This window comes from Salmo trutta, chromosome 39, assembly GCF_901001165.1.
Source record: "Salmo trutta chromosome 39, fSalTru1.1, whole genome shotgun sequence".
Classification (NCBI taxonomy): Eukaryota; Metazoa; Chordata; class Actinopteri; order Salmoniformes; family Salmonidae; genus Salmo; species Salmo trutta.
In genome coordinates, this window is record NC_042995.1 from 6,626,149 (window position 1) to 6,651,406 (window position 25,258).

At 43.1% G+C, this 25,258-nt stretch overlaps 1 protein-coding gene across 6 annotated transcripts in view; it reads right to left on the reverse strand.

Moving 5' to 3' along the window:
* Positions 1-4,385: 4,385 nt before the first annotated feature.
* The window catches only part of LOC115179321 (uncharacterized), a 94,707-nt gene continuing 73,834 nt past the window's right edge, over positions 4,386-25,258 (reverse strand). For 3 of the 6 annotated variants that reach the window (XM_029740728.1, XM_029740727.1, XM_029740729.1), the window contains 7 exons: positions 9,797-10,081; positions 9,219-9,503; positions 8,778-9,044; positions 7,157-7,444; positions 6,692-6,958; positions 5,073-5,360; positions 4,386-4,908 (listed from right to left, as the gene is read on the reverse strand). In XM_029740728.1, the coding sequence (XP_029596588.1) occupies positions 4,637-4,908; positions 5,073-5,360; positions 6,692-6,958; positions 7,157-7,444; positions 8,778-9,044; positions 9,219-9,503; positions 9,797-10,081 (1,952 nt within the window). In that variant the 3' untranslated portion in view covers positions 4,386-4,636. Of the gene's footprint in view, positions 4,909-5,072; positions 5,361-6,691; positions 6,959-7,156; positions 7,445-8,777; positions 9,045-9,218; positions 9,504-9,796; positions 10,082-18,557; positions 18,742-25,258 lie in introns of those variants that run through there. The other 3 variants (XM_029740731.1, XM_029740730.1, XM_029740732.1) reach the window with 3 other exon arrangements.

The following is a 25,258-nucleotide window of genomic DNA, read 5'->3' on the forward strand; positions in this document are numbered from 1 at the left end:
GGACTTCAGAAATGTTGATAAAGACCCAGTGTCCCATGTTGCATTAGAATCTGTGTGTTAAGTAGTGTCAAACTGAGAAGACAACCCTGTATAAACAAGAAGTAAATGAGCTAGAGACAGAAACCTGGCGCAATGTAAATCTTGCTGTCTGTTGCTTGATAGTGTAACCGATGTGAAATGGCTAGTTAGTTAGCGGTGGTGCGCGCTAATAGCGTTTCAATCAGTGACGTCACTCGCTCTGAGACTTGAAGTAGGGTTTCCCCTTGCGTTGCAAGGGCCACGGCTTTTGTGGCACGATGGGTAACGATGCTTCGTGGGGTGTCAGTTGTTGATGTGTGGAAGGGTCCCTGGTTCGAGCCCAGGTTGGGGCGAAGAGAGGGACGGAACCTACACTGTTACAATAGCATAATGTACCTTTGTATCTGTTGTTTGTCATGAACATTCAGGAGGATGTACTTTGCTATAAAGAGCTGAAAACTAAATCTGCTCGTGGGTTCTCATATGATCACCTCTAGGGGATTGTTGACCAGCTCCTTTATTGCAATAATTAATAATAAAGTGTGATTGTTTTGAAGAAATCTAAAAGTCTCTCCTTTGGTTAGAAATATTCCACGACAATTTAGCGACGATGATGGGATGATAATCTTCATTTTGCTGATTGTTCCGGGGAAATCCAGGTTAACCGTACACGGGAGTTACATTAGATGCAGCTGGGGAAGCCATACTCCACTCGACAGAGCAGATCTGATTCTCGCCTGGCTGGGAGCATCAGCGGAATGGATACATCATTTTGAACAGATAGAATTTAGGTTTAGACTGATTTCTTTCAACAGTTAAAACTTGAAAGTGTACAGAATTAATACTTGGATAGTACAAATTGAACATTGTTAATGTTGAGGGGCAGTTTAGGCGAAAATGTTGACGGGGTAAGTAAAAAAATGTCACGCAGATAGTTCTATACTTTTTCTTGAAAGAAATGTTACCCTTAAAAAAATCCTAGGTTGTGGGGTAGGGTGAGAAGAGAATTGTCTCTTATTTTACATAGGAAGGAAGTGGGCAGTTAGGTGAAAAGGGTGTTCATTGTCTTAAAATCAAAATTTGTGAAGGACGTGGAGTAGGTTGGGAAAAGAGAAAAAGGTCTCTTATGAACCCTAGGGATATGGAGAATAGGTGTTATATGCAGTGACATGGTATAACCTAGTGAGAAGTAGATGCGCGTGTAATAAAATATATATATTTTTCCTTTCTTATTGAAAGAAGAAAATATTCCTGCAGGTTATAAAAATATTGATTAAGTGTGTTTGGGGATAGTACTGTGTAAATGTGATATCAGAGCTGTGTGAGTGTGGACATAAGTGTTAATCTGAAATGTGCATAATAAACTGATTGAAATTTGGATAATAACTTTCGATATATAACTTTATCTTGGGGTTCTGTCCACCACGGCCCATCATAGTCTGGGACTACTAGTAATATCACACAATGTTATTTTATATGTATGGGAAGTGTTGGTTCCACTTTTCTGGGCTCCGGTATATTCTTAACAAATAAGGAATACTCAAAATGTACACTTATAAATCATAACAATTTATCAAACTACAGCTGTAGACAGAAGTCAAAGATCAAAGATCAAACATACAACTGATGTCTCTCCTGAGTTCTGCCCCGAACAAAACATAGGAGATCACACCTTATGGTGTGATCTGCTATGTCAAAACCTGCATGTGCAACTAAAAGAACAAGTTATTCTTAACACAAGGTTTCTGAGAACCTGTCTCAGCGGTTTGCAAATCTGCCCTTGTTTCAGAGAAAAACAGACGCCGTCTCTGTGTGTCTCGCTATCACCCACAGTCCCTTTTCTCACCTTTTCACACAGACGCGGGGCTGCTGCAGGTTTTGGCAGAGAGCTAGACACAGACAGAGGCCTCAATATTCAGCTGTACAGTGAGCATAAGTACAACGGCACGTAAGCAAATGAATAACATAATCAGTGGATAACAAAATCAACTTTAACCCTTCAAAAGTAGCGGCAAGTCTATCGTTTCTAGACTGTGCCATGATTTCTGGGAGGCCAGAGAGCCGTTGAGAGCCGTTGAGGATTCGTGTGGCGCAGTATTTCCATGACCCACCGGACAGCGTCCGGGAAACCAAAAGTCTTTGGGTTCTTGGGAAGTATGGTTGCAATGCTGAAACTTTGTAGCAGCTAAGAGTCGTGCATAATGCACATGGATTGGTTGATGTGAGTAACTAAGATTTATAACGTTATATATGGATTGTGTGAAGATAAGGAAATACGAGAAATTGTATGTGTGTACAGTGGGGGAAAAAAGTATTTGATCCCCTGCTGATTTTGTACGTTTGCCCACTTACAAAGAAATGATCAGTCTATAATTTTAATGGTAGGTTTATTTGAACAGTGAGAGACATAATAACAACAAAAAAATCCAGAAAAACACATGTCAAAAATGTTATAAAAGGATTTGCATATTAATGAGGGAAATAAGTATTTGACCCCTCTGCAAAACATGACTTAGTACTTGGTGGCAAAACCCTTGTTGGCAATCACAGTGGTCAGATGTTTCTTGTAGTTGGCCACCAGGTTTGCACACATCTCAGGAGGGATTTTGTCCCACTCCTCTTGCAGATCTTCTCCAAGTCATTAAGGTTTCGAGGCTGACGTTTGGCAACTCGAACCTTCAACTCCCTCCACAGATTTTCTATGGGATTAAGGTCTGGAGACTGGCTAGGCCACTCCAGGACCTTAATGTGCTTCTTCTTGAGCCACTCCTTTGTTGCCTTGGCCGTGTGTTTTGGGTCATTGTCATGCTGGAATACCCATCCACGACCCATTTTCAATGCCCTGGCTGAGGGAAGGATGTTCTCACCCAGGATTTGACGGTACATGGCCCCGTCCATCATCCCTTTTATGCGGTGAAGTTGTCCTGTCCCCTTAGCAGAAAAACACCCCCAAAGCATAATGTTTCCACCTCCATGTTTGACGGTGGAGATGGTGTTCTTGGGGTCATAGGCAGCATTCCTCCTCCTCCAAACACGACGAGTTGAGTTGATGCCAAAGAGCTCCATTTTGGTCTCATCTGACCACAACACTTTCACCAGTTGTCCTCTGAATCATTCATATGTTCATTGGCAATCTTCAGACGGGCATGTATATGTATTCTTGAGCAGGGGGACCTTGCGGGCGCTGCAGGATTTCAGTCCTTCACGGCGTAGTGTGTTACCAATTGTTTTCTTGGTGACTATGGTCCCAGCTGCCTTGAGATCATTGACAAGATCCTCCCGTGTAGTTCTGGGCTGATTCCTCACCGTTCTCATGATCATTGTAACCCCACGAGGTATCAATGCATCCAGGGTAACACATTATGGTTAGGGTATAAATATGTAGTCCTAACCCTATTGGCATTGAAAGAGACATTATTATCTACCTTTACTTTTTATGTCTAGAATTCTGCTTGCTGGGTGTATCTGGTCTATGTAGTCTGACCACTTTGACTAGTATTTTCCCTTCACCACCACCGGAGCGTAAATTGATCTAGACTACACCACAGATTAAAATGTTTGGGTACACCCTGCCTCTGAGGCTGTCCACTATTATATCACCAGCTAGGTTTTCATCCAATTTGCCACAGATCTTCATGCAAATATTCAAAAATCTGCATAAAACAACATGCACATTTTCCTCCCAGAGATATGTTTCCATAAAACTGACATTTTTGCGGATAAAAGGCTGTGCGTGATGAAGCAGTGCACATAAAAATAACTTTTGCCGTTAAATTCCCATGTACCGAATGAAAAATACAAGTTTAAATGGGTTTCCATTGCATTTTCAAAATCATAACCTATTTCATCTGTAGCCTAATAAACTGCATGCTTTCCCGAGTCGTAGTGGGAGGAGCACACAACATGTCATCGCGTGATCAAGTTTACTTCGATATGATGGTTATTATATCTGTCACGCCCTGACCATAGAGAGCCCTCGGGGTTCTCTATGGTGTTTTAGGTCAGGTCGTGACTAGGGGGTTTCAAGGGATTATATTTCTATGTTGGTGTATGTGTATGGTTCTCAATTAGAGGCAGCTGAATATCGTTACCTCTAATTGGGGATCATACTTAGTGTGTCCTTTTTCCCACCTGCGATGTGGGATATTGTTTTTGGATTAGTGCATATGTGCGCTACGTACTTCATGATCGTTTTACCTTTGTTGTTGGTTTTTTGAAGTTTCACTATCATAAAAATGTGGAACTCTACTCATGCTGCGCCTTGCTCCAATTATTTATACAACGGTTGTGACAATATCAATACTTGCGCATAAAAGCAATCCAACAGCATTTGACGTATAATACATTTTACTGACACAAAAAGATCCAACCTTGTCTAGCATATTTTATTTAGTTAACATTTGGAAACTTTACAGAAAAATGTTCTGTTTCACACACACACGTACACACACACAGAAACACTTAGTGATAACATAATGTATATGTCCTCTAAAACAGTTTGCTGTTGAACTCCACATAACAAACTCCACTGTCTGTTTTCAAGATAGTGCAGCATTCAAAATGTCCTATAACATTTAGCAGTGTTACTGACATATCAATACATAAGACTGTAGCACACTTATGAGTGACCAAACACCTCTCCAACTGGCTCACTGACTTCCCCACTAACAGCGTTCTTCAGCTTGCAGATGTACTTGTAACCGCTGTTTGATTTGCCAGTGTTGCTCTTAGAGACAATCAGCTGTTTGTCTACAACCTCCCATGCTCTCTCTCCCACTTTCCAACTGTAGGTGACAGGTCCAGCATCAGTGGTGTCCCCCTCACAGGTCAGAGTGCAGATGGTTTTGTCTGGGTTACAGGAAGAAGTGATTGTGGGTTTACGGACTGCGTCTGTAAATAGAGGAAAGAAGCAGGAATAATTAGGGAAAATGCTTGCGAGGCAATTCATAACCTGCTGTTTCTACATTACCAAGCATACACACACACACACACACACACACACACACACACACACACACACACACACACACACACAAAAACACAAAAACACTTACTGATAACAGACAGTGTATATGTCTTGTCAAACAGTTTGCTGTTGAACTCCACAGAATAAACTCCACTGTCTGTTTTCTTCAATCCACTGATTCTCAGCTCTCCAGTAGTCTGGTCCAGGGTTGTGCGATCTTTGAAGGCAGCATAGATGTCCAGACCACCAAAATCCTTGTCCCACTCTGCCACCTTGTACTTCCCATGCTTCCATAGGATGCTTGTGATGGAGTCAGGCACTGTGGACTTTTCCGGCGTCAACACGAGCTCACCTCCCACTTTATGATAAAGATCCTCTGGAAAAGCAGACATTTCATACATGTATCAGAGTGTCAATGTATCCAGGGTAACACATTATGGTTAGGGTATAAATATGTAGTCCTAACCCTATTGGCATTGAAAGAGACATTATTATAAACCCTTACTTTTTATGTCTAGAATTCTGCTTGCTGGGTGTATCTGGTCTATGTAGTCTGACCACTTTGACTAATATTTTCCCTTCACCACCACCGGAGCGTAAATTGATCTAGACTACACCACAGATTAAAATGTTGGGTACACCCTGCCTCTGAGGCTGTCCACTATTATATCACTAGCTAGATTTCCATCCAATTTGCCACAGATCTTTATGCAAATATTCACAAATCTACATAAAACAACATGCACATTTTCCTCCCAGAGATATGTTTCCATAAAACTGACCTTTTGCGGATAAAAGGCTGTGCGTGATGAAGCAGTGCACATAAAAATAACTTTTGCCGTTAAATTCCCATGTACCGAATGAAAAATACAAGTTTAAATGGGTTTCCATTGCATTTTCAAAATCATAACCTATTTCATCTGTAGCCTAATAAACTGCATGCTTTCCCAAGTCGTAGTGGGAGGAGCACACAACATGTCATCGCGTGATCAAGTTTACTTCGATATGATGGTTATTATGTCTGTCACGCCCTGACCATAGAGAGCCCTCGGGGTTCTCTATGGTGTTTTAGGTCAGGTCGTGACTAGGGGGTTTCAAGGGATTATATTTCTATGTTGGTGTATGTGTATGGTTCTCAATTAGAGGCAGCTGAATATCGTTACCTCTAATTGGGGATCATACTTAGTGTGTCCTTTTTCCCACCTGCGATGTGGGATATTGTTTTTGGATTAGTGCATATGTGCGCTACGTACTTCATGATCGTTTTACCTTTGTTGTTGGTTTTTTGAAGTTTCACTATCATAAAAATGTGGAACTCTACTCACGCTGCGCCTTGGTCCAATTATTTATACGACGGTTGTGACAATATCAATACTTGCGCATAAAAGCGATCCAACAGCATTTGACGTATAATACATTTTACTGACACAAAAAGATCCAACCTTGTCTAGCATATTTTGTTTTGTTAACATTTGGAAACTTTACAGAAAAATGTTCTGTTTCACACACACACGTACACACACACAGAAACACTTAGTGATAACATAATGTATATGTCCTCTAAAACAGTTTGCTGTTGAACTCCACATAACAAACTACACTGTCTGTTTTCAACATAGTGCAGCATTCAAAATGTCCTACAACATTAGCAGTGTTACTGACATATCAATACATAAGACTGTAGCACACTTATGAGTGTCCACTCACCTGGACCAAACACCTCTCCAACTGGCTCACTGACTTCCCCACTAACTGCGTTCTTCAGCCTGCAGATGTACTTGTAACCGCTGTGTGATTTGCCAGTGTTGCTCTTAGAGACAATCAGCTGTTTGTCTAAGACCTCCCACGCCCCTTCTCCCACTTTCCAGCTGTAGGTGACAGGTTCAGCATCAGTGGTGTCCCCCTCACAGGTCAGAGTGCAGATGGTTTTGTCTGGGTTACAGGAAGAAGTGATTGTGGGTTTACGGACTGCGTCTGTAAATAGAGGAAAGAAACAGGAATAATTAGGGAAAATGCTTGCGAGGCAATTCATAACCTGCTGTTTCTACATTACCAAGCATACACACACACACACACACACACACACACACACACACACACACACACACACACACACACACACACACACACACACACACACACACACACACACATACAGAAAGAAACACTTACTGATAACAGACAGTGTATATGTCTTGTCAAGCAGTTTGCTGTTGAACTCCACAGAATAAACTCCACTGTCTGTTTTCATCAATCCACTGATTCTCAGCTCTCCAGTAGTCTGGTCCAGGGTTGTGCGATCTTTGAAGGCAGCATAGATGTCCAGACCACCAAAATCCTTGTCCCACTCTGCCACCTTGTACTTCCCATGCTTCCATAGGATGCTTGTGATGGGGTCAGGCACTGTGGACTTGTCTGGTTTCAACACGAGCTCACCACCCACTTTATGGTAAAGATCACCTGGAAAAGCAGACATTTCATACATGTATCAGAGTGTCAATGTATCCAGGGTAACACATTATGGTTAGGGTATAAATATGTAGTCCTAACCCTATTGGCATTGAAAGAGACATTATTATCTACCTTTACTTTTTATGTCTAGAATTCTGCTTGCTGGGTGTATCTGGTCTATGTAGTCTGACCACTTTGACTAGTATTTTCCCTTCACCACCACCGGAGCGTAAATTGATCTAGACTACACCACAGATTAAAATGTTTGGGTACACCCTGCCTCTGAGGCTGTCCACTATTATATCACTAGCTAGATTTCCATCCAATTTGCCACAGATCTTTATGCCAATATTCAAAAATCTGCATAAAACAACATGCACATTTTCCTCCCAGAGATATGTTTCCATAAAACTGACATTTTTGCGGATAAAAGGCTGTGCGTGATGAAGCAGTGCACATAAAAATAACTTTTGCCGTTAAATTCCCATGTACCGAATGAAAAATACAAGTTTAAATGGGTTTCCATTGCATTTTCAAAATCATAACCTATTTCATCTGTAGCCTAATAAACTGCATGTTTTCCCAAGTCGTAGTGGGAGGAGCACACAACATGTCATCGCGTGATCAAGTTTACTTCGATATGATGGTTATTATATCTGTCACGCCCTGACCATAGAGAGCCCTCGGGGTTCTCTATGGTGTTTTAGGTCAGGTCGTGACTAGGGGGTTTCAAGGGATTATATTTCTATGTTGGTGTATGTGTATGGTTCTCAATTAGAGGCAGCTGAATATCGTTACCTCTAATTGGGGATCATACTTAGTGTGTCCTTTTTCCCACCTGCGATGTGGGATATTGTTTTTGGATTAGTGCATATGTGCGCTACGTACTTCATGATCGTTTTACCTTTGTTGTTGGTTTTTTGAAGTTTCACTATCATAAAAATGTGGAACTCTACTCACGCTGCGCCTTGGTCCAATTATTTATACGACGGTTGTGACAATATCAATACTTGCGCATAAAAGGGATCCAACAGCATTTGACGTATAATACATTTTACTGACACAAAAAGATCCAACCTTGTCTAGCATATTTTGTTTTGTTAACATTTGGAAACTTTACAGAAAAATGTTCTGTTTCACACACACACGTACACACACACAGAAACACTTAGTGATAACATAATGTATATGTCCTCTAAAACAGTTTGCTATTGAACTCCACATAACAAACTACACTGTCTGTTTTCAACATAGTGCAGCATTCAAAATGTCCTACAACATTAGCAGTGTTACTGACATATCAATACATAAGACTGTAGCACACTTATGAGTGTCCACTCACCTGGACCAAACACCTCTCCAACTGGCTCACTGACTTCCCCACTAACAGCGTTCTTCAGCTTGCAGATGTACTTGTAACCGCTGTTTGATTTGCCAGTGTTGCTCTTAGAGACAATCAGCTGTTTGTCTACAACCTCCCATGCTCTCTCTCCCACTTTCCAACTGTAGGTGACAGGTCCAGCATCAGTGGTGTCCCCCTCACAGGTCAGAGTGCAGATGGTTTTGTCTGGGTTACAGGAAGAAGTGATTGTGGGTTTACGGACTGCGTCTGTAAATAGAGGAAAGAAACAGGAATAATTAGGGTAAATGCTTGCGAGGCAATTCATAACCTGCTGTTTCTACATTACCAAGCATACATACACACACACACACACACACACACACACACACACACACACACACACACACACACACACACACACACACACACACACACACTTACTGATAACAGACAGTGTATATGTCTTGTCAAGCTGTTTGCTGTTGAACTCCACAGAATAAACTCCACTGTCTGTTTTCATCAATCCACTGATTCTCAGCTCTCCAGTAGTCTGGTCCAGGGTTGTGCGATCTTTGAAGGCAGCATAGATGTCCAGATCAAATTCCTTGTACCACTCTGCCACCTTGTTCTTCCCATGCTTCCATAGGATGCTTGTGATGGCGTCAGGCATTGTGGACTTGTCTGGTTTCAACACCAGCTCACCACCCACTTTATAATAAAGATCATCTGGAAAAGCAGACATTTCATACATGTATCAGAGTGTCAATGTATCCAGGGTAACACATTATGGTTAGGGTATAAATATCTAGTCCTAACCCTATTGGCATTGAAAGAGACATTATTATTCACCTTTACTTTTTACGTCTAGAATTCTGCTTGCTGGGTGTATCTGGTCTATGTAGTCTGACCACACACACACACACACACACACAAACACAGACAGACAGACAGACAGACAGACAGACAGACAGACAGACAGACAGACAGACAGACAGACAGATACAGAAAGAAACACTTACTGATAACAGACAGTGTATATGTCTTGTCAAGCTGTTTGCTGTTGAACTCCACAGAATAAACTCCACTGTCTGTTTTCATCAATCCACTGATTCTCAGCTCTCCAGTAGTCTGGTCCAGGGTTGTACGCTGTTGGAAGGCAGCATAGATGTCCAGACCAAATTCCTTGTACCACTCTGCCACCTTGTTCTTCCCATGCTTCCATAGGATGCTTGTGATGGCGTCAGGCACTGTGGACTTGTCTGGTTTCAACACCAGCTCACCACCCACTTTATAATAAAGATCATCTGGAAAAGCAGACATTTCATACATGTATCAGAGTGTCAATGTATCCAGGGTAACACATTATGGTTAGGGTATAAATATGTAGTCCTAACCCTGTTGGCATTGAAAGTGACATATATAGACTGTTGTGTTATATAGACTGCTGTGTTATATAAACTGCTGTGTTATATCGACTGCTGTGTTATATCGACTGCTGTGTAATATAGCAAATGTGCCCAATCTGGTCTTGGCACATGCGCTCTAGCCAACAGCTCGCAGCTACAGTGGCGGTAAACTATCTACATTATGAAATTATCATGGATAAGTGCAATGATTATTTTTATTTGTCAAACGGCCTCAAAGCATCGATCATCATGTCACAAGAATAAGACCGTCAATTTTTATTGGAAAGAAGCATCAAACTCATCACCTTGCACTTTCACCACCCTATGAAGTTCATCATCATTTATTTCATCTGTAGCCTAATAAACTGCATGTTTTCCCGAGTCATAGTGGGAGGACCACACAACATGTCATCACATGACTCCAAGTTTACTTTGATATGATGGTTATTATATCAATATTTGTGCATAAAGCAGGGCAGGCATTATGGGCGGGACCTAGGGGGCCTGGCCCGCAATATTGTACCTCCTTGCCCATCTAAATAAAATATTGATCATTTATTTGACCGAGACATGCGCCGACAGAAAGACGCATCAATCTCAGATAAAGCATAAGAGCGAGTGAAAGAGTGCCCCTGTCACGTCCTGGCCAGTATAAGGGTTAATTGTTATTGTAGTTTGGTCAGGACGTGGCAGTGGGTATTTGTTTTATGTGGTTCGGGGTGGTGTTTTGGTAGAAGGGCGTTTGATTTAGTATTACCGGGTTTTTGGTTTATGGTCTATGTTTATGTATTTCTATGTGTAGTCTAGTGAGTGTGTTTCTATGGTTTGTTAATTGGGGTTGGGACTCTCAATTGAAGGCAGGTGTTTTCTCTTTGCCTTTGATTGAGAGTCCTATATATTAGGGTGTGTTTGTCATTTGTGGGAGATTGTTCTGTGTATAGCGTCAAGCCTTACAGGACTGTTTATTGTCGGTGTGTTTCTTTTTGTATACGTGTTTATTTTGGGTTTGCCTTCTTTCCTTATAATAAAGAAGATGAGTATACATTTCCCTGCTGCGTTTTGGTCTCATCACTACGACAACTGTGACAGCCCCTCTGTCTCCGTATGTGTAGACCATGTATCTGATGCTGTCTGGACAAAAGGAGTATGGCATGTCATACTTTGTCTGGCCAGACACTATCAGATACATGGGCTACATTTAGTAGGACAAAGGGGCGCTGTTTCGCTGCTAGGTTCAGCAGAGAGGAAGAAGCTAAGCGAGATGGCTCACTCTCGCCAAAATTGGTCCTGAATAAGCCCGCAGTCACTGAACAATTCTTGCACGTTCATTGTTACATTGTGTGAATTCTTTGCCCCTTTGGTTGTTTATTCTGATCAATAACCCATGCAAATAAGGTATTTCTGTTTTTATTTGTAATAAATTTGCAAAGATTTCGAAAAACCTGTTTTCGCTTTGTCATTATGGGATATTGTATGTAGATTGATGAGGGGAAATAAAAAAATAAAAAACAATTTTAGAATAAGGCTGTATCAAATCATATCAAAGTTTATTTGTCACGTGCGCCGAATACAACAGGTGTAGACCTTACAGTGAAATGCTTCCTTACAGGCTCTAACCGAATAGTGCAAAAAAAGGTATTAGGTGAACAATAGGTAGGTAAAGAAATAAAACAACAGTAAAAAGACAGTTGAAAATAACAGTAGCGAGGCTACATACAGACACCGGTTAGTCAGGCTGATTGAGGTAGTATGTACATGTAGATATGGTTAAAGTGACTATGCATATATGATGAACAGAGAGTTGCAGTAGCGTAAAAGAGGGGCTGGCGGGACACAATGCAGATAGCCCGGTTAGCCAATGTGCGGGAGCACTGGTTGGTCGGGCCAATTGAGGTAGTATGTACATGAATGTATAGTTAAAGTGACTATGCATATATGATAACGTAACAAAATGTGTAAAAAGTCAAGAGGTCTGAATACCTTCTGAGTAAACTGTATGTAACCAGTAGGCCTAAATGTACAGTTAAACGCTGTCATTTGGTTACATGAATTACTGTTAAGGCAAGCATTCCAGTCATTTACCGTTCTCATTCTCGGAGTGGAAACGTTGTTTGCAGAGTTCTAAACCTGCTACACTTGTGAGAAACAACTGTTGGTTCATTTCGTAACCATCATTTAGGAGTTGTACATTTTTTCCATTGTCTTTGTTTGAAGTGCTCCATGTGAGCAATGAGCACGTGTGTGGTTTCTCTCTCCTGATAACGTTGAGGGAGCGTGCGTGCAGATCTAATCAGTTGAATGGGCCTTTGATATCCATAGCTTGACACGGCTTGCTCGTTCACACATTTTCTTTATGGGTGTTATAGTAAAGACCATAGGCAGCTCGTGAGATTGAAGTTTGGGGAAGCTTACAATTTATATTACCATTTCTAACCGATCTGCATGAAGGCTCTGATACTTTTTATATGCGCATTTTCGTGGAACAGTTTTATATCAATAATAATGTTTTCGTTTCTCAAAATCATTGGCAAATGGTTAATTATAAAAATCTCAAAGTTAAAATTCAACTAAAGCTGGGTGGACACTACACGACTTTCAAAATCCTAACAACGCTGAGCCTCTCACATCAAATGACTGTTTCCATTCATTATTTGGTGTAGCCAACGTAGTGGTGCTCACACTAAACGATGACGGAGGTCACACTACAAGATTCTTCACTTGGTCGTGAGGATTCTCGATACCACGCTGTCTCGTGAAAACAATGATGTGATTAGATTTACTTAGCTACGAGCTGTGGCTCAAAGCAGCTTCATAAACGCTTGCCATACCGAGTTCAAATATCTAGCCAACATTTTGAATTGAACAACATTGCTTGTGAACTTCAGAGCTGTAACGATCTACACATTTTGGGTGACGCGAAACAACGTCATCATCTCACTGACTTCTCTGCCGAGCTCTTATTGGCTATTCCTGATCATCGTTCTCCGAAACTTGTTGTTGCACATCTCACACTACAAGAGCACTGTAGATTTTGTGCCGATAAAATCAAACATGTTTGATTATATTGGGATGTCTGGTACTGCTCAAAGATGAGATCGGTAGCCTTCAGATTGCGTCTTTGACCTACTCACATTAAAGAGCGTCGGTGATGGCTGCGCACCCGGAGTAGGCAACGACATGGGGATTTTGTCTCCAATCTCAAAAACTGGGTCTGGGACAGCTAAATCATGGCCAAAATCGTGTAGTGTACACCTGGCTTAAGGCGAGAGCACAAGCCTCTGCCATATGGACACATTTATACACTGTGGTCCATCGGAACTCAGAGATAGTCTATAGGCCAATGCAGTAGTAGGCCTATAACTTCCATCATCAACTAAGATAGATAGGCCTAAACAGACAATTACAGTAGGAAATATCCTGATGAAAATGCTGATTCTTTCAATCACATTCATCTCTCTACTCCGCCAGTCTGCCTCCCTTTCTATCTGTCTTGACTTGAGCTATTGCTTGTGAAGCGAAACATTGTATCAAATCATCAACTGGCTGTCCCTAGCGAACTTGCAACATTGTATCAAATCATCAACTGGCTGTCCCTAGCAAACTTGCAACATTGTATCAAATCATCAACTGGCTGTCCCTAGCAAACTTGCAACATTGTATCAAATCATCAACTGGCTGTCCCTAGCGAACTTGCAACATTGTATCAAATCATCAACTGGCTGTCCCTAGCGAACTTGCAACATTGTATCAAATCATCAACTGGCTGTCCCTAGCGAACTTGCAACATTGTATCAAATCATCAACTGGCTGTCCCTAGCGAACTTGCAACATTGTATCAAATCATCAACTGGCTGTCCCTAGCGAACTTGCAACATTGTATCAATGTATCAACTAGCCTATTCCAGGCCCTTGCACCAGTAAGCTCAGAACAAACGTTTATGCTGGATATATGGGATCATCAGATCATGATGATATTTGGATTATAGAGTGTTGGAAAGATTTTTCAAATACTGAGGAACTATCATTTGCAATGGATGTAAAAACACTTTGTTTACACTGTGTGAGGTGAAGAAAAAATGACTGAGAAGTTCAGCATTTTAGTGGTGGATGTGGTGAGTTAAGACAGAGTTAAGTCAGAAATCAGACATTGCCAAATGGGCACTTTCCTACAGTTGCATGCAGCAGGCCAGGTAGGCCTACTTCTATGTGAGCACAGGCACTCACGTGCTCCCTCAACTTGATCAAGACAGAAGGAAAAGTTTGACAAAACTCATAATGGTTATGAAATAAACCAAAACTTGTTTCTCACAAGTGTAGCAGGTTGTACATTCTGCAAACAATGTTTCCACTCAGAGAATGATAATGGTAAATGACTGTAATTAATACATGCATTAACAGAAATGTATGTAACCAAATGAAGAGGGATTAATACATTTACTAGGCCTACTGGTGACATATCTCAAGTGTTATTACATACAGCCGGGAAGAACTATTGGATATGTCAACTTACCAACATTACGACCAGGAATACGTCTTTCCCGAAGCAGATACTTCATTCGGACCTCCACCCTGGACATGGGATCTTATCCCAGAGGGCGACCCAAAACAACGCGGTCGCCGCAGGAGAGGCAGACAGAGCGGCCTACTGGTCAGACTCAAAAGGCAAGCACACCATCCACCGCTTCCGAGCATATTACACCAATGTCCAGAGACATGTTTCACAGAAGCATGGCTCACTCAGGATATGTTGTCAGAGTCGTTACAGCCACCCGGTTTCTTCACGCATCGCGCCGACAGAAAGAAAACATCTCTCTGGTAAGAGGAAGGGCGGGGGTGTATGCCTTATGATTAACAACTCATGGTGTAATCACAACAACATACAGGAAGTCCTTTCGTTCACCTGACCTAGAAATCCTTACAAATGCCGACCGCATTATCTTCCAAGAGAATTCTCTTCAATTATAGTCACAGCAGTGTATATCCCCCCCAAGCAGACACCTCATTGGCCCTGAAAGAACTTCACTGGACTCTATGTAAACTGGAAACCATACATCCTGAGGCTGCATTTATTCTGGCTTGGGATTTTAACAAAGCTAACCTGAGAACAAGACTTTCTAAATTCTATTAGCATATTGAATGCGCGACACGAGCCGGTAGCATTCTGGATCATTGCTACTCTAATTTCCGCGATGCATACAAAGCCCTCCCCCGCCCTGCCTTCGGCAAATCTGACCATGACTACATTTTGTTGCTCCCAGCCTATAGGCAGAAACTAAAACAGGAAACGCCCGTGCTCAGGTATATACAATGCTGGTCTGACCAACCGGATTACACGCTTCAAGATTGATCACGTGGACTGGGATATGTTCCAGATATCCTCAGACAATAACATTGATGTATACGCTGACTCAGTGAGCGAGATTATTAGCAAGTGCATCGGAGATATCGTACCCACTGTGACTATTAAAACCTTTCCTAACCAGAAACCATGGATTGATGGCAGCATTTATGCAAAACTGAAAGCGTGAACCACCGCTTTTAATCATGGCAAGGCGACTGGAAACATGACCGAATACAAAAAGTGCAGCTATTCCCTCCGCAAGGCAATCAAACAAGCAAAGCGTCAGTATAGAGACAAGGTAGAGTCGCAATTCAATGGCTCAAACACGAGACGTATGTAGCAGGGTCTACAGTCAATCACAGATTACAAAAAGAAAACCAGCCCCGTTGCTCCCAGACAAATTAAACAACTTCTTTGCTCACTTTGGGGACAATACAGTGCCACTGACACGGCCTGCTACCAAAGCCTGCGAGCTCTCCTCCGTAGCCAATGTAAGAAACATTTAAACATGGTAACCCTCACAAGGCTGCCGGCCCAGACGGCATCCCTAGCCGCGTCCTCAGAGCATGCACAGACCAGCTGCCTGGTGTGTTTACGGACATATTTAATCAATCTCTATCCCAGTCTGTTGTCCCCACATTCCTCAAGATGGCCACCATTGTTCCTGTTCCCAAGAAAGCTAAGGTAAGCTAAGAAAGCTCAGCACATAACACCATAGTACCCTCCAAACTCATCATTAAGCTCGAGACCCTGGGTCTCGACCCCGCCTTGTGCAACTGGGTCCTGGACTTTCTGACGGGCTGCCCCCAGGTGGTGAAGGTAGGAAACAACATCTCCACCCCGCTGATCCTCAACACTGGGGCCCCACAAGGGTGCGTTCTCAGCCCTCTCCTGTACTCCCTGTTCACCCATGACTGCATGGCCATGCACGCTTCCAACTCAATCATCAAGTTTGCAGACGACTGTCACGTCCTGACCAGTAAAAGGGGTTATTTGTCATTGTATTTTGGTCAGGGAGTGGCAGGGGGTGTTTGTTTTGTGTGTTTCGGTGTTTTTGGTTTAGGTTCTATGTTTTCTATTTCTATGTTTATATCTCGTTTTCTATTTCTATGTTGGGTTTTTGGCAATGACCTCCAATTAGAGGCAGCTGGTTGTTGTTGTCTCTAATTGGAGGCCATATTTAGTTGTGTTTGTTTTCCTGTATAGCCTGTGTTGCCTTACGGAACTGTTTCGTCGTTTTGTTTATTTTGTTTAAGTGTTCACGTTACTTCAAATAAAGAAGATGAGCACTTTACCCGCTGTGCCTTGGTCCTATCCTTACGACGCCTATGACAGAACCACCCACCAAACAAGGACCAAGCAGCGGGGATTGGAGCACCAAACAAGGACCAAGCAGCGGGGATTGGAGCACCGAAGAGAAGGATGCACGTGGGAGGCAGAACGACATTTCAGGGAGAGGAAACTAAGGGAGCTAGATGAGGCCGAGAGGCATCCCGGCACACGGGGAGTTGGGCAGAGTCAGGATGGAGACCTGAGCCAACTCCCCGTGCTTATTATGGGGAGCGACGGATCAAGCAAGCAGCTTGTTATGCGGAGATACACACTGTGTCGCCCATACGCATGCACAGTCCGGTGCGGTCAATAAGGGCTCCGCAGCGTTGCCGGGCGAGAGTTGGCCGGCAGCCAGGGAGAAGTGCGCCGGCGCAGCGCATCTGGCCACCAGTGCATCTCCTCGGTCCAGTTTACCCTGTTCCTGCTCCTCGCACTAGCCCTGAGGTGCGTGTCACTAGTCTGGCGCCTCCAAAGCCAGCCCCACGCATCAGGCCTCTAGTGCGCCTGCCCAGTCCAGCAGCTAAGACATATTGCCACGCCCGCTGCCCAAATTTTCAGATTCCAAAATAGGCATAGGCCTATGCAGTTCTGATTTGAAACAATTCACAGCTATTTTTTTTAAAGAAGCTAATGATCTTCTGTGGCTAAGTCATGCTCTCTGGTGAAGTATTTTGAAAGTTTTTATTAAGGATGGAGTAATTATATAGGAGTAATTATATAATTTTGGCAAAACAATCATCAATTTACTTTAGGGGAAGCCAGCATCCTAACAGTGCACCGTGCACCCGCCAACTTTCCTTTCGAATTCGCAAGAGGCTGGAATCAGAGATCTGTATATAATGATGAGATACTCATGTCTCCGCCCTAACAATGGGAGTCATTGTCCTTAAGGCGGGAAGGCAGGCCACAAGCTTATGTCTGCATATTATACCCATAGGGCTTAGTCTGGACTGATTTTGGCGAGAGTGAGCCCTCTTGCTTCACCTCTTCTTCTCTGCTGAAAATGAAGCATCCAAGTGAGCAAAACAGCGCCCCTCTCTCTCTTACAATATGTAGCCCATGTATCTGATGCTGTCTGGCCAGAAATAGTATGACATGCCATACTATTTTGGTCCAGACAGCATCAGATACATTGTCTACACATACTGAGACAGGGGCACTGTTTCGCTCACTCGGATGCTTCATCTGAGATTGATGGCTCTTTCTGTCGGTGCACATCTCGGTCAAATCACGCAGACCCTTCTGTAGGTTTATGCCTTGGTAGGCCAGGACTTAATATTCGATCACTTCCTGAAGTAGGCTCTGTGTGTGTAGCTACAAATAATAAGAAGGGTGCGGTCCTTATTTCTCATCGAAACCCACATAGACTTCGTTTAAAACGATTCTGACTTTCCATGTTGAAAATCACTATGAAGAGCGTGTTTAGGCTATTGTCCATAATGTCGCTATAAAAGCTTTTTGTTTCAGATTGCCATGTTTTTTCATTGATGTGAATAACACTTGGGCGGCTGCGCATGTTCTTGAAGTTGCAACGCACATTGTGTTTATAAGGCACATTGTTACATATCCTACCTACTGTTCATCATAATCAAACATTATGATGTGATAATGTTGTAGGCTACACAGTAAGCACACAAGTAGCCTTACAAATATTAGGTAGACCGAAAGCTACGTTCGACCCTGTGGGTCGGTTCAACTTACCTCCGGAAACCACATTTTGCGCCACATAAATCCAGAAGCACAATTCGATGAGCGTTAGTTTGGGCATATTTGCTAATAAGTTTGTTTGTTTAGATAATAACATGAGATATGCTAAAACATGGTGTGGTTCATAGTCTAGCCTACGTATGATATTGTATTTTCTGTGAAAGTGAAAGTAAACTGTGGTTTAGTTCCTCCCTATTCATGACCTCTTGGTGGAAAATAAAATTGTTTAATTTGACTTGTAAATTATGATTAATAGCTGCAATTAGATCATATGGTATACAAACACATTGCATTATGTTTATATGTTATAATAACTTTAATAAGCATTTTTTCTAACCACTTCTGGAATATTCATTCCTGTAGTTGTACTCATACCTGGTCTTTGGCGCCTCCTGTGTGTATAACTGGCTACAACGCACAGAATTAAATATGTAGAATTTAGAATTGATAGAATCTCTGCTATAATGTAACAACACTTGGCAATACTGAAATATTCAAAGGTAAATGAATAACTATAGTTCATTTAATTTTCCTCCTGTCCACTGAGTGTAAGAGAGATTTTAATTCAACAGCCTATAGCCATTCGTCCATAGGCCTATATGGCATGCACACTAAAACATTCACAAGATTCAATATTTTCCTCAAAACATATAAAGCATGTTTGCCATCTTACTGTATGGATCAATATTTCATTAAAATTCACAATATATATTGAACCAAAATATAAACGCAACATGCAACGATTTTACAGAGTTACAGTTCATATAAGGAAATCAGTAAATTTAAATAAATAAATTAAGCCCTAATCTAATGATTTCACATGACTGGGCAGGGGCGCAGGTAGTCTGCTCTAAAATGACGTTGGAGGTGGCTTATGGTAGAGAAATTAACACTCAATTATCTGGCAACAGGTCTGATAGACCTTCCTGCAGTCGGCATGCCAATTGCATGCTCCCTCAAAACTTGAGACATCTGTGGTATTGTGTTGTGTGACATATCTGCACGTTTATTGTCCCCAACACAAGGTGCACCTGTGTAATGATCATGCTGTTTAATCAGCTTCTTGATATGCCACACCTGTCAAGTGGATGGATTATCTTGGCAAAGGAGAAATGCTCACTAACAGGGATGTAAACTAATTGGTGCACAGCATTTGAGAGAAATCATTTCTGATTTTTTTATTTCAGCTCATGAAACATGGGAACAACATTTTACATGTTGCGTTTATACACTGCACAAAAAATAAAGGGAACACTAAAATAACACATCCTAGATCTGAATGAATGAAATAATCTTATTAAATACTTTTTTCTTTACATAGTTGAATGTGCTGACAACAAAATCACACAAAAATAATCAATGGAAATCCTATTTATCAACCCATGGAGGTCTGGATTTGGAGTCACACTCAAAATTAAAGTGGAAAACCACACTACAGGCTGATCCAACTTTGATATAATGTCCTTAAAACAAGTCAAAATGAGGCTCAGTAGTGTGTGTGGCCTCCACGTGCCTGTATGACCTCCCTACAATGCCTGGGCATGCTCCAGTGGCGAATTTGCCAATCTTGGTGTTCTCTGGCAAATGCCAAACGTCCTGCACGGTGTTGGGCTGTAAGCACAACCCCCACCTGTGGACGTCGGGCCCTCATACCACCCTCATGGAGTCTGTTTCTGACCGTTTGAGCAGACACATGCACATTTGTGGCCTGCTGGAGGTCATTTTGCAGGGCTCTGGCAGTGCTCCTCCTGCTCCTCCTTGCACAAAGGCGGAGTAAGCGGTCCTGCTGCTGGGTTGTTGCCCTCCTACGGCCTCCTCCACGTCTCCTGATGTACTGGCCTGTCTCCTGGTAGCGCCTCCATGCTCTGGACACTACGCTGACAGACACAGCAAACCTTCTTGCCACAGCTCGCATTGATGTGCCATCCTGGATGAGCTGCACTACCTGAGCCACTTGTGTGGGTTGTAGACTCCGTCTTACGCTACCACTAGAGTGAAAGCACTGCCAGCATTCAAAAGTGCCCAAAACATCAGCCAGGAAGCATAGGAACTGAGAAGTTATCTGTGGTCCCCACCTGCAGAACCACTCCTTTATTGGGGGTGTCTTGCTAATTGCCTATAATTTGACCTGTTGTCTATTCCATTTGCACAACAGCATGTGAAATGTATTGTCAATCGGTGTTGCTTCCTAAGTGGACAGTTTGATTTCACAGAAGTGTGATTGACTTGGAGTTACATTGTGTTGTTTAAGTGTTCCCTTTATTTTTTTGAGCAGTGTATTTTGGTTCAGTATACATAGTTGAGCATCATAGTAGCCTAGGCTAAACATGACAGCCCATACAGGATAACAATATGATACTTAATAACCCATAAGCGATAGAAAAAGAGAGAAACAAACCTTCCCTGTACACAATCCAAATAGTTATCAAACAAACTATATATTCAACAAGTGCTTTTCAACTGGTTTCTTCTGGTCCAGACTCTGTAGCTGTACTGGTCTCTGTTGGTACAGAGGATTTACCTATACTTCGCTATGAAGTAGACAGAGTATCTGAGCTACTCTCTATTGCTGTACATGCTGTATCTGAGCTGGTGTCTACTGGTTCAGAGGGTGCACCTGAACTGTATTTTACTGGAGTAGATAGTGTACCTACATGCTGTGGCTCTGAGACCAGCTGACAATCCTGGACTGCTTCTATCAGGAGTGTCTGTACTGTCTGACACTGAGCTAGTTAGTGGGTCTACTCAGACCTGATAGGCCAGATGTTCCTCTCTCTCTGTCTACCTGACCACTGCTCCTCTGGGTTTCCATTGTTTTCAACACACTTCCTTGTTCTACACCCATCTGATAGCAATGAGTGTCTTATAGTTAATGGTTTCGGGGGTGAGAAGTGGTGGGGGGGGCATTGCGGGGGAGTGTTTGTTTGGGAGAAGTTGGGCTCTTTCCTTCCTCTCCCTTCTGTGTCACTTCTCCTTTCTTCCCTATTTCTTCTCCCTCTCCTTTCACCTGCTCTTCTTCATTGTTTTCAGTCTCTCTCTCCTGTCCATTTCTTTATCCTCCATCAGCATCACCTCTCTTACCTGTCTCTTCATGTCCCTCTCCCTCCTCTGTCACTAAATCATCTTCTACTACCTTCTCTTTTTCAACGTGTTCTCCCTCCTCTCTTGTCCCTGCCTCCTTTCCTCTGCTCTCCTCCCCTGTGTCTAAGATGAGGACTTTCTGGGGCATAAGCTGTCCATCTCCCTCTCCATCTCCCGCTCCCTCTGTGCCATAACCACACATGCTTTGAACAGGTCCTCTCCCATGATGCTCTCTGCTGTGTCTCCAGAATCTGTGGGTACGGTTAATTATAGTTAAGGCTGCTCCGAGGTGGCTTCGAAGGAGCAATTTGGCCGGAATCTATGGTAACATTCATGTTCTGTTTGGATTCTGCACTTTTTCTTCACTCTGTCTCTTTCCGGACTCCCAACCGCAAACCTGATTCTGGTTGTTCAGTTTGAACGGGATATTACTCACAATAACATCTGAATCAGTGGATCCTGCCTTGTCCAGTAATGACTTCTTCTCTCCCGCACCCTCTCCAGTTTCACAGCCTCGCTGTTCTGGTTGATTCGATTGACCCTGTCCTTTACACTTGTGTTCCAACTAAGTTCTTCATCTAGTAATACCCTTTTCTCCTCTTCCCCAATCTCTGCCTGGCTGATTGCCACCGCCTTCTCTCGATACTCTTCAAGATGGCTGGCATTCCCTGTGCTCCGCAAATCTAGAGGAACGGAGATGTCATGGCCGAATTGGAAAGTATCAGCTTGTCACGGTTGTCGTAGAGAGGAGCGGACCAAAGTGCAGCGTGTGTGTCGTTCCACATTTTTATTTATACTGTGAAACTATGCAATATATAAATACACTGAAAGGAAAAAAAACAACAAACCGTGACGCAGAGATGAACACATACACAACTCAAAATTAACCTCCCACAAACCCAGGTGGAAAAAACCCCTACTTAAGTATGATCTCCAATTAGAGACAACGAGGACCAGCTGTCTCTAATTGGAGATCATCCCAAACAAAACCAACATAGAAATACAAAACTAGAACATAGACATACAAAACATAGAATAACACCCCCTGTCACGCCCTGACCTACTCTACCATAGAAAATAACATCTTACTATGGTCAGGATGTGACACAGCTGTGGTGTCACCAAGGGAGCTGACAGATCTTGATTGATCCACAGAATTAGCTTGGCCTTAGTTACAAAAACAAGGGAGAGGAAAGAAGGGAAGTCAATGGGTATGCAGGTATGGAGCGACTAGAGGGCTTAGAAAGACAGGGAAATGCAACTTGTGACAGATTTTCTTCAGTTGATTATGAGTCTAAACTGAACACAATGAATCAACACCATGTCAATACAACTTTAATGAGACTCATAATAAAGAACCCTGTTACAAGGTATTACTGTACTTATTTTACTGGCCCTCCAACACCACTTCCAGCAGCATCTGGTCTCCCATCCAGGGACTGACCATGACCAATCCTGCTTAGCTTCAGAAGCAAGCCAGCAGTGGGATGCAGGGTGGTATGCTGCTGGCAAACTCTCAATTGTGCATCTGTAAAAGTTTTGTGGCATCGGATGCTGTTGGTGTCCTGGAGGGCAGGTAGTTTGCCCCGGGTGATACGTTGGGCAGACTGCACCTCCCTCTGGAGAGCCCTGCGGTGGCGGGTGGTGCAGTTGCCGTACCGAGTGGTGATAAGCCTGACAGGATACTCTCAATTGTGCATCTGTAAAAGTTTGTGAGGGTTTTAGGTGCCAAGCCAAATTTATTCAACCTCCTGAGGCGCTGTTGCACCTTCTTCACCACACTGTCTGTGTGGGTTGGCCATTTCAGTTTGTCAGTGATGTGTACGCTGAGGAACTTGAAGCTTTCCACCTTCTCCACTGCGGTCCCGTCGATGTGGATAGGGGGGTGCTCCCTCTGCTGTTTCCTGAAGTCCACGATCATCTCCTTTATTTTGTTGATGCTGAGTGAGATGTTATTTTCCTGGCACCACACTCCCAGAGCCCTCACCTACCAGTCTCGTCATTGTTGGTAATCAAGAAAACTACTGTTGTGTCATCTGCAAACTTGATGATTAAGTTGGAGGCGTGCTTGGCCACGCAGTCATGGGTGAACAGGGAATACAGAGGGGCTGAGCACGCACCCTTGTGGGGCCCCATGTTGAGGATCAGCCAAGTGGAGGGGTTGTTTCCTACCTTCACCACCTGGGGGCAGCCTGTCAGGAAGTCCAGGACCCAGTTGCACAGGGCCTCAAGCTTAATGATGAGCTTGGAGGGTATTATGGTGTTTAATGCTGAGCTATAGTCAAGGAACAGCATTCTTACATAGTTATTCCTTTTGTCCAGATGGGATAGGGCAGTGTGCAGTGTGATGGCGATTGCATCGTCTGTGGATCTATTGGGGCGGTAAGCAAATTGAAGTGGGTCTAGGGTGACAGGTAAAGTGGAGGTGATATGATCCTTGACTAGTCTCTCAAAGCACTTCATGATGACAGAAGTGCTACGGGGCGATAGTCATTTAGTTCAGTTAGCTTCGCTTTCTTGGGTACAGAAACAATGGTGGCCATCCTGAAGCATGTAGGGACAGCACACTGCGGTAGGGAGAGATTGAATATGTCCGTAAACACACCAGCCAGCTGGTCTGCGCATGCTCTGAGAATGCGGCTAGGGATGCCGTCTGGGCCGGCAGCCTTGCGAGGGTTAACACATAAATGTCTTACTCACGTCGGCCACGGAGAAGGAGAGCCCTCAGTCCTTGGTAGCGGGCTGCGTCGGTGGCACTGTGTTACCTTCAAAGTGGGAGAGGAAGGTGTTTAGCTTATCTGGTAGCAAGACGTTGGTGTCCACGACGTGGCTGGTTTTCTTTTTGTAGTCCACGATTGTCTGTAGACCCTGCCACATACATCTCGTGTCTGAGCCATTGAATTGCTACTCCACTTTGCCTCTATACTGATGTTTTTCCTGTTTGATTGCCTTTCCAGAGGGAATATTTACATTGTTTGTATTCTGTCATATTCCCAGTCACCTTGCCATGGTTAAATGTGGTGGTTCGCGCTTTCAGGTTTGTGTGAATGCTGCCATCTATCCACGTTTTCTGGTTTGGGTATTGTCACAGTGGGTACAACATCTCCTATACACTTCCTGATAAACTCAGTCACTGTATCAGTGTATAGGTCTATCTTATTCTCTGAAGCTACCCGGAGTATATCCTAGTCCGCGTGATCAGAACAATCTTGAAGTGAGGATTCCGATTGGTCAGACCAGTGTTGAATAGTCCTTAGCATGGGTACTTCCTGTTTGAGATCTGCCTATAGGAAGGGAGGAGCAAAATAGAGTCGTGGTCAGATTTGCCGAAAGGAGGGAGGGGGAGGGTCTTGAAGGCCTCCCGGAAGTTGGAGTAACAGTGGTTGAGTGTCTTAGCAGTGCGAGTACTACAGTCAATGTGTTGGTAGAATTTCAGCATCCTTTTCCTCAAATTTGCTTTGTTAAAATCCCCAGCTATAATAAATGCAGCCTCAGGATATGTGGTTTCCAGTTTGCATAAAGTCCAGTGAAGTTCTTTGAGGGCCGTCGTGGTATTGGCTTGAGGGGGAATATACACAGCCATGACCACAACCGAAGGAAATTATCTTGGGAGA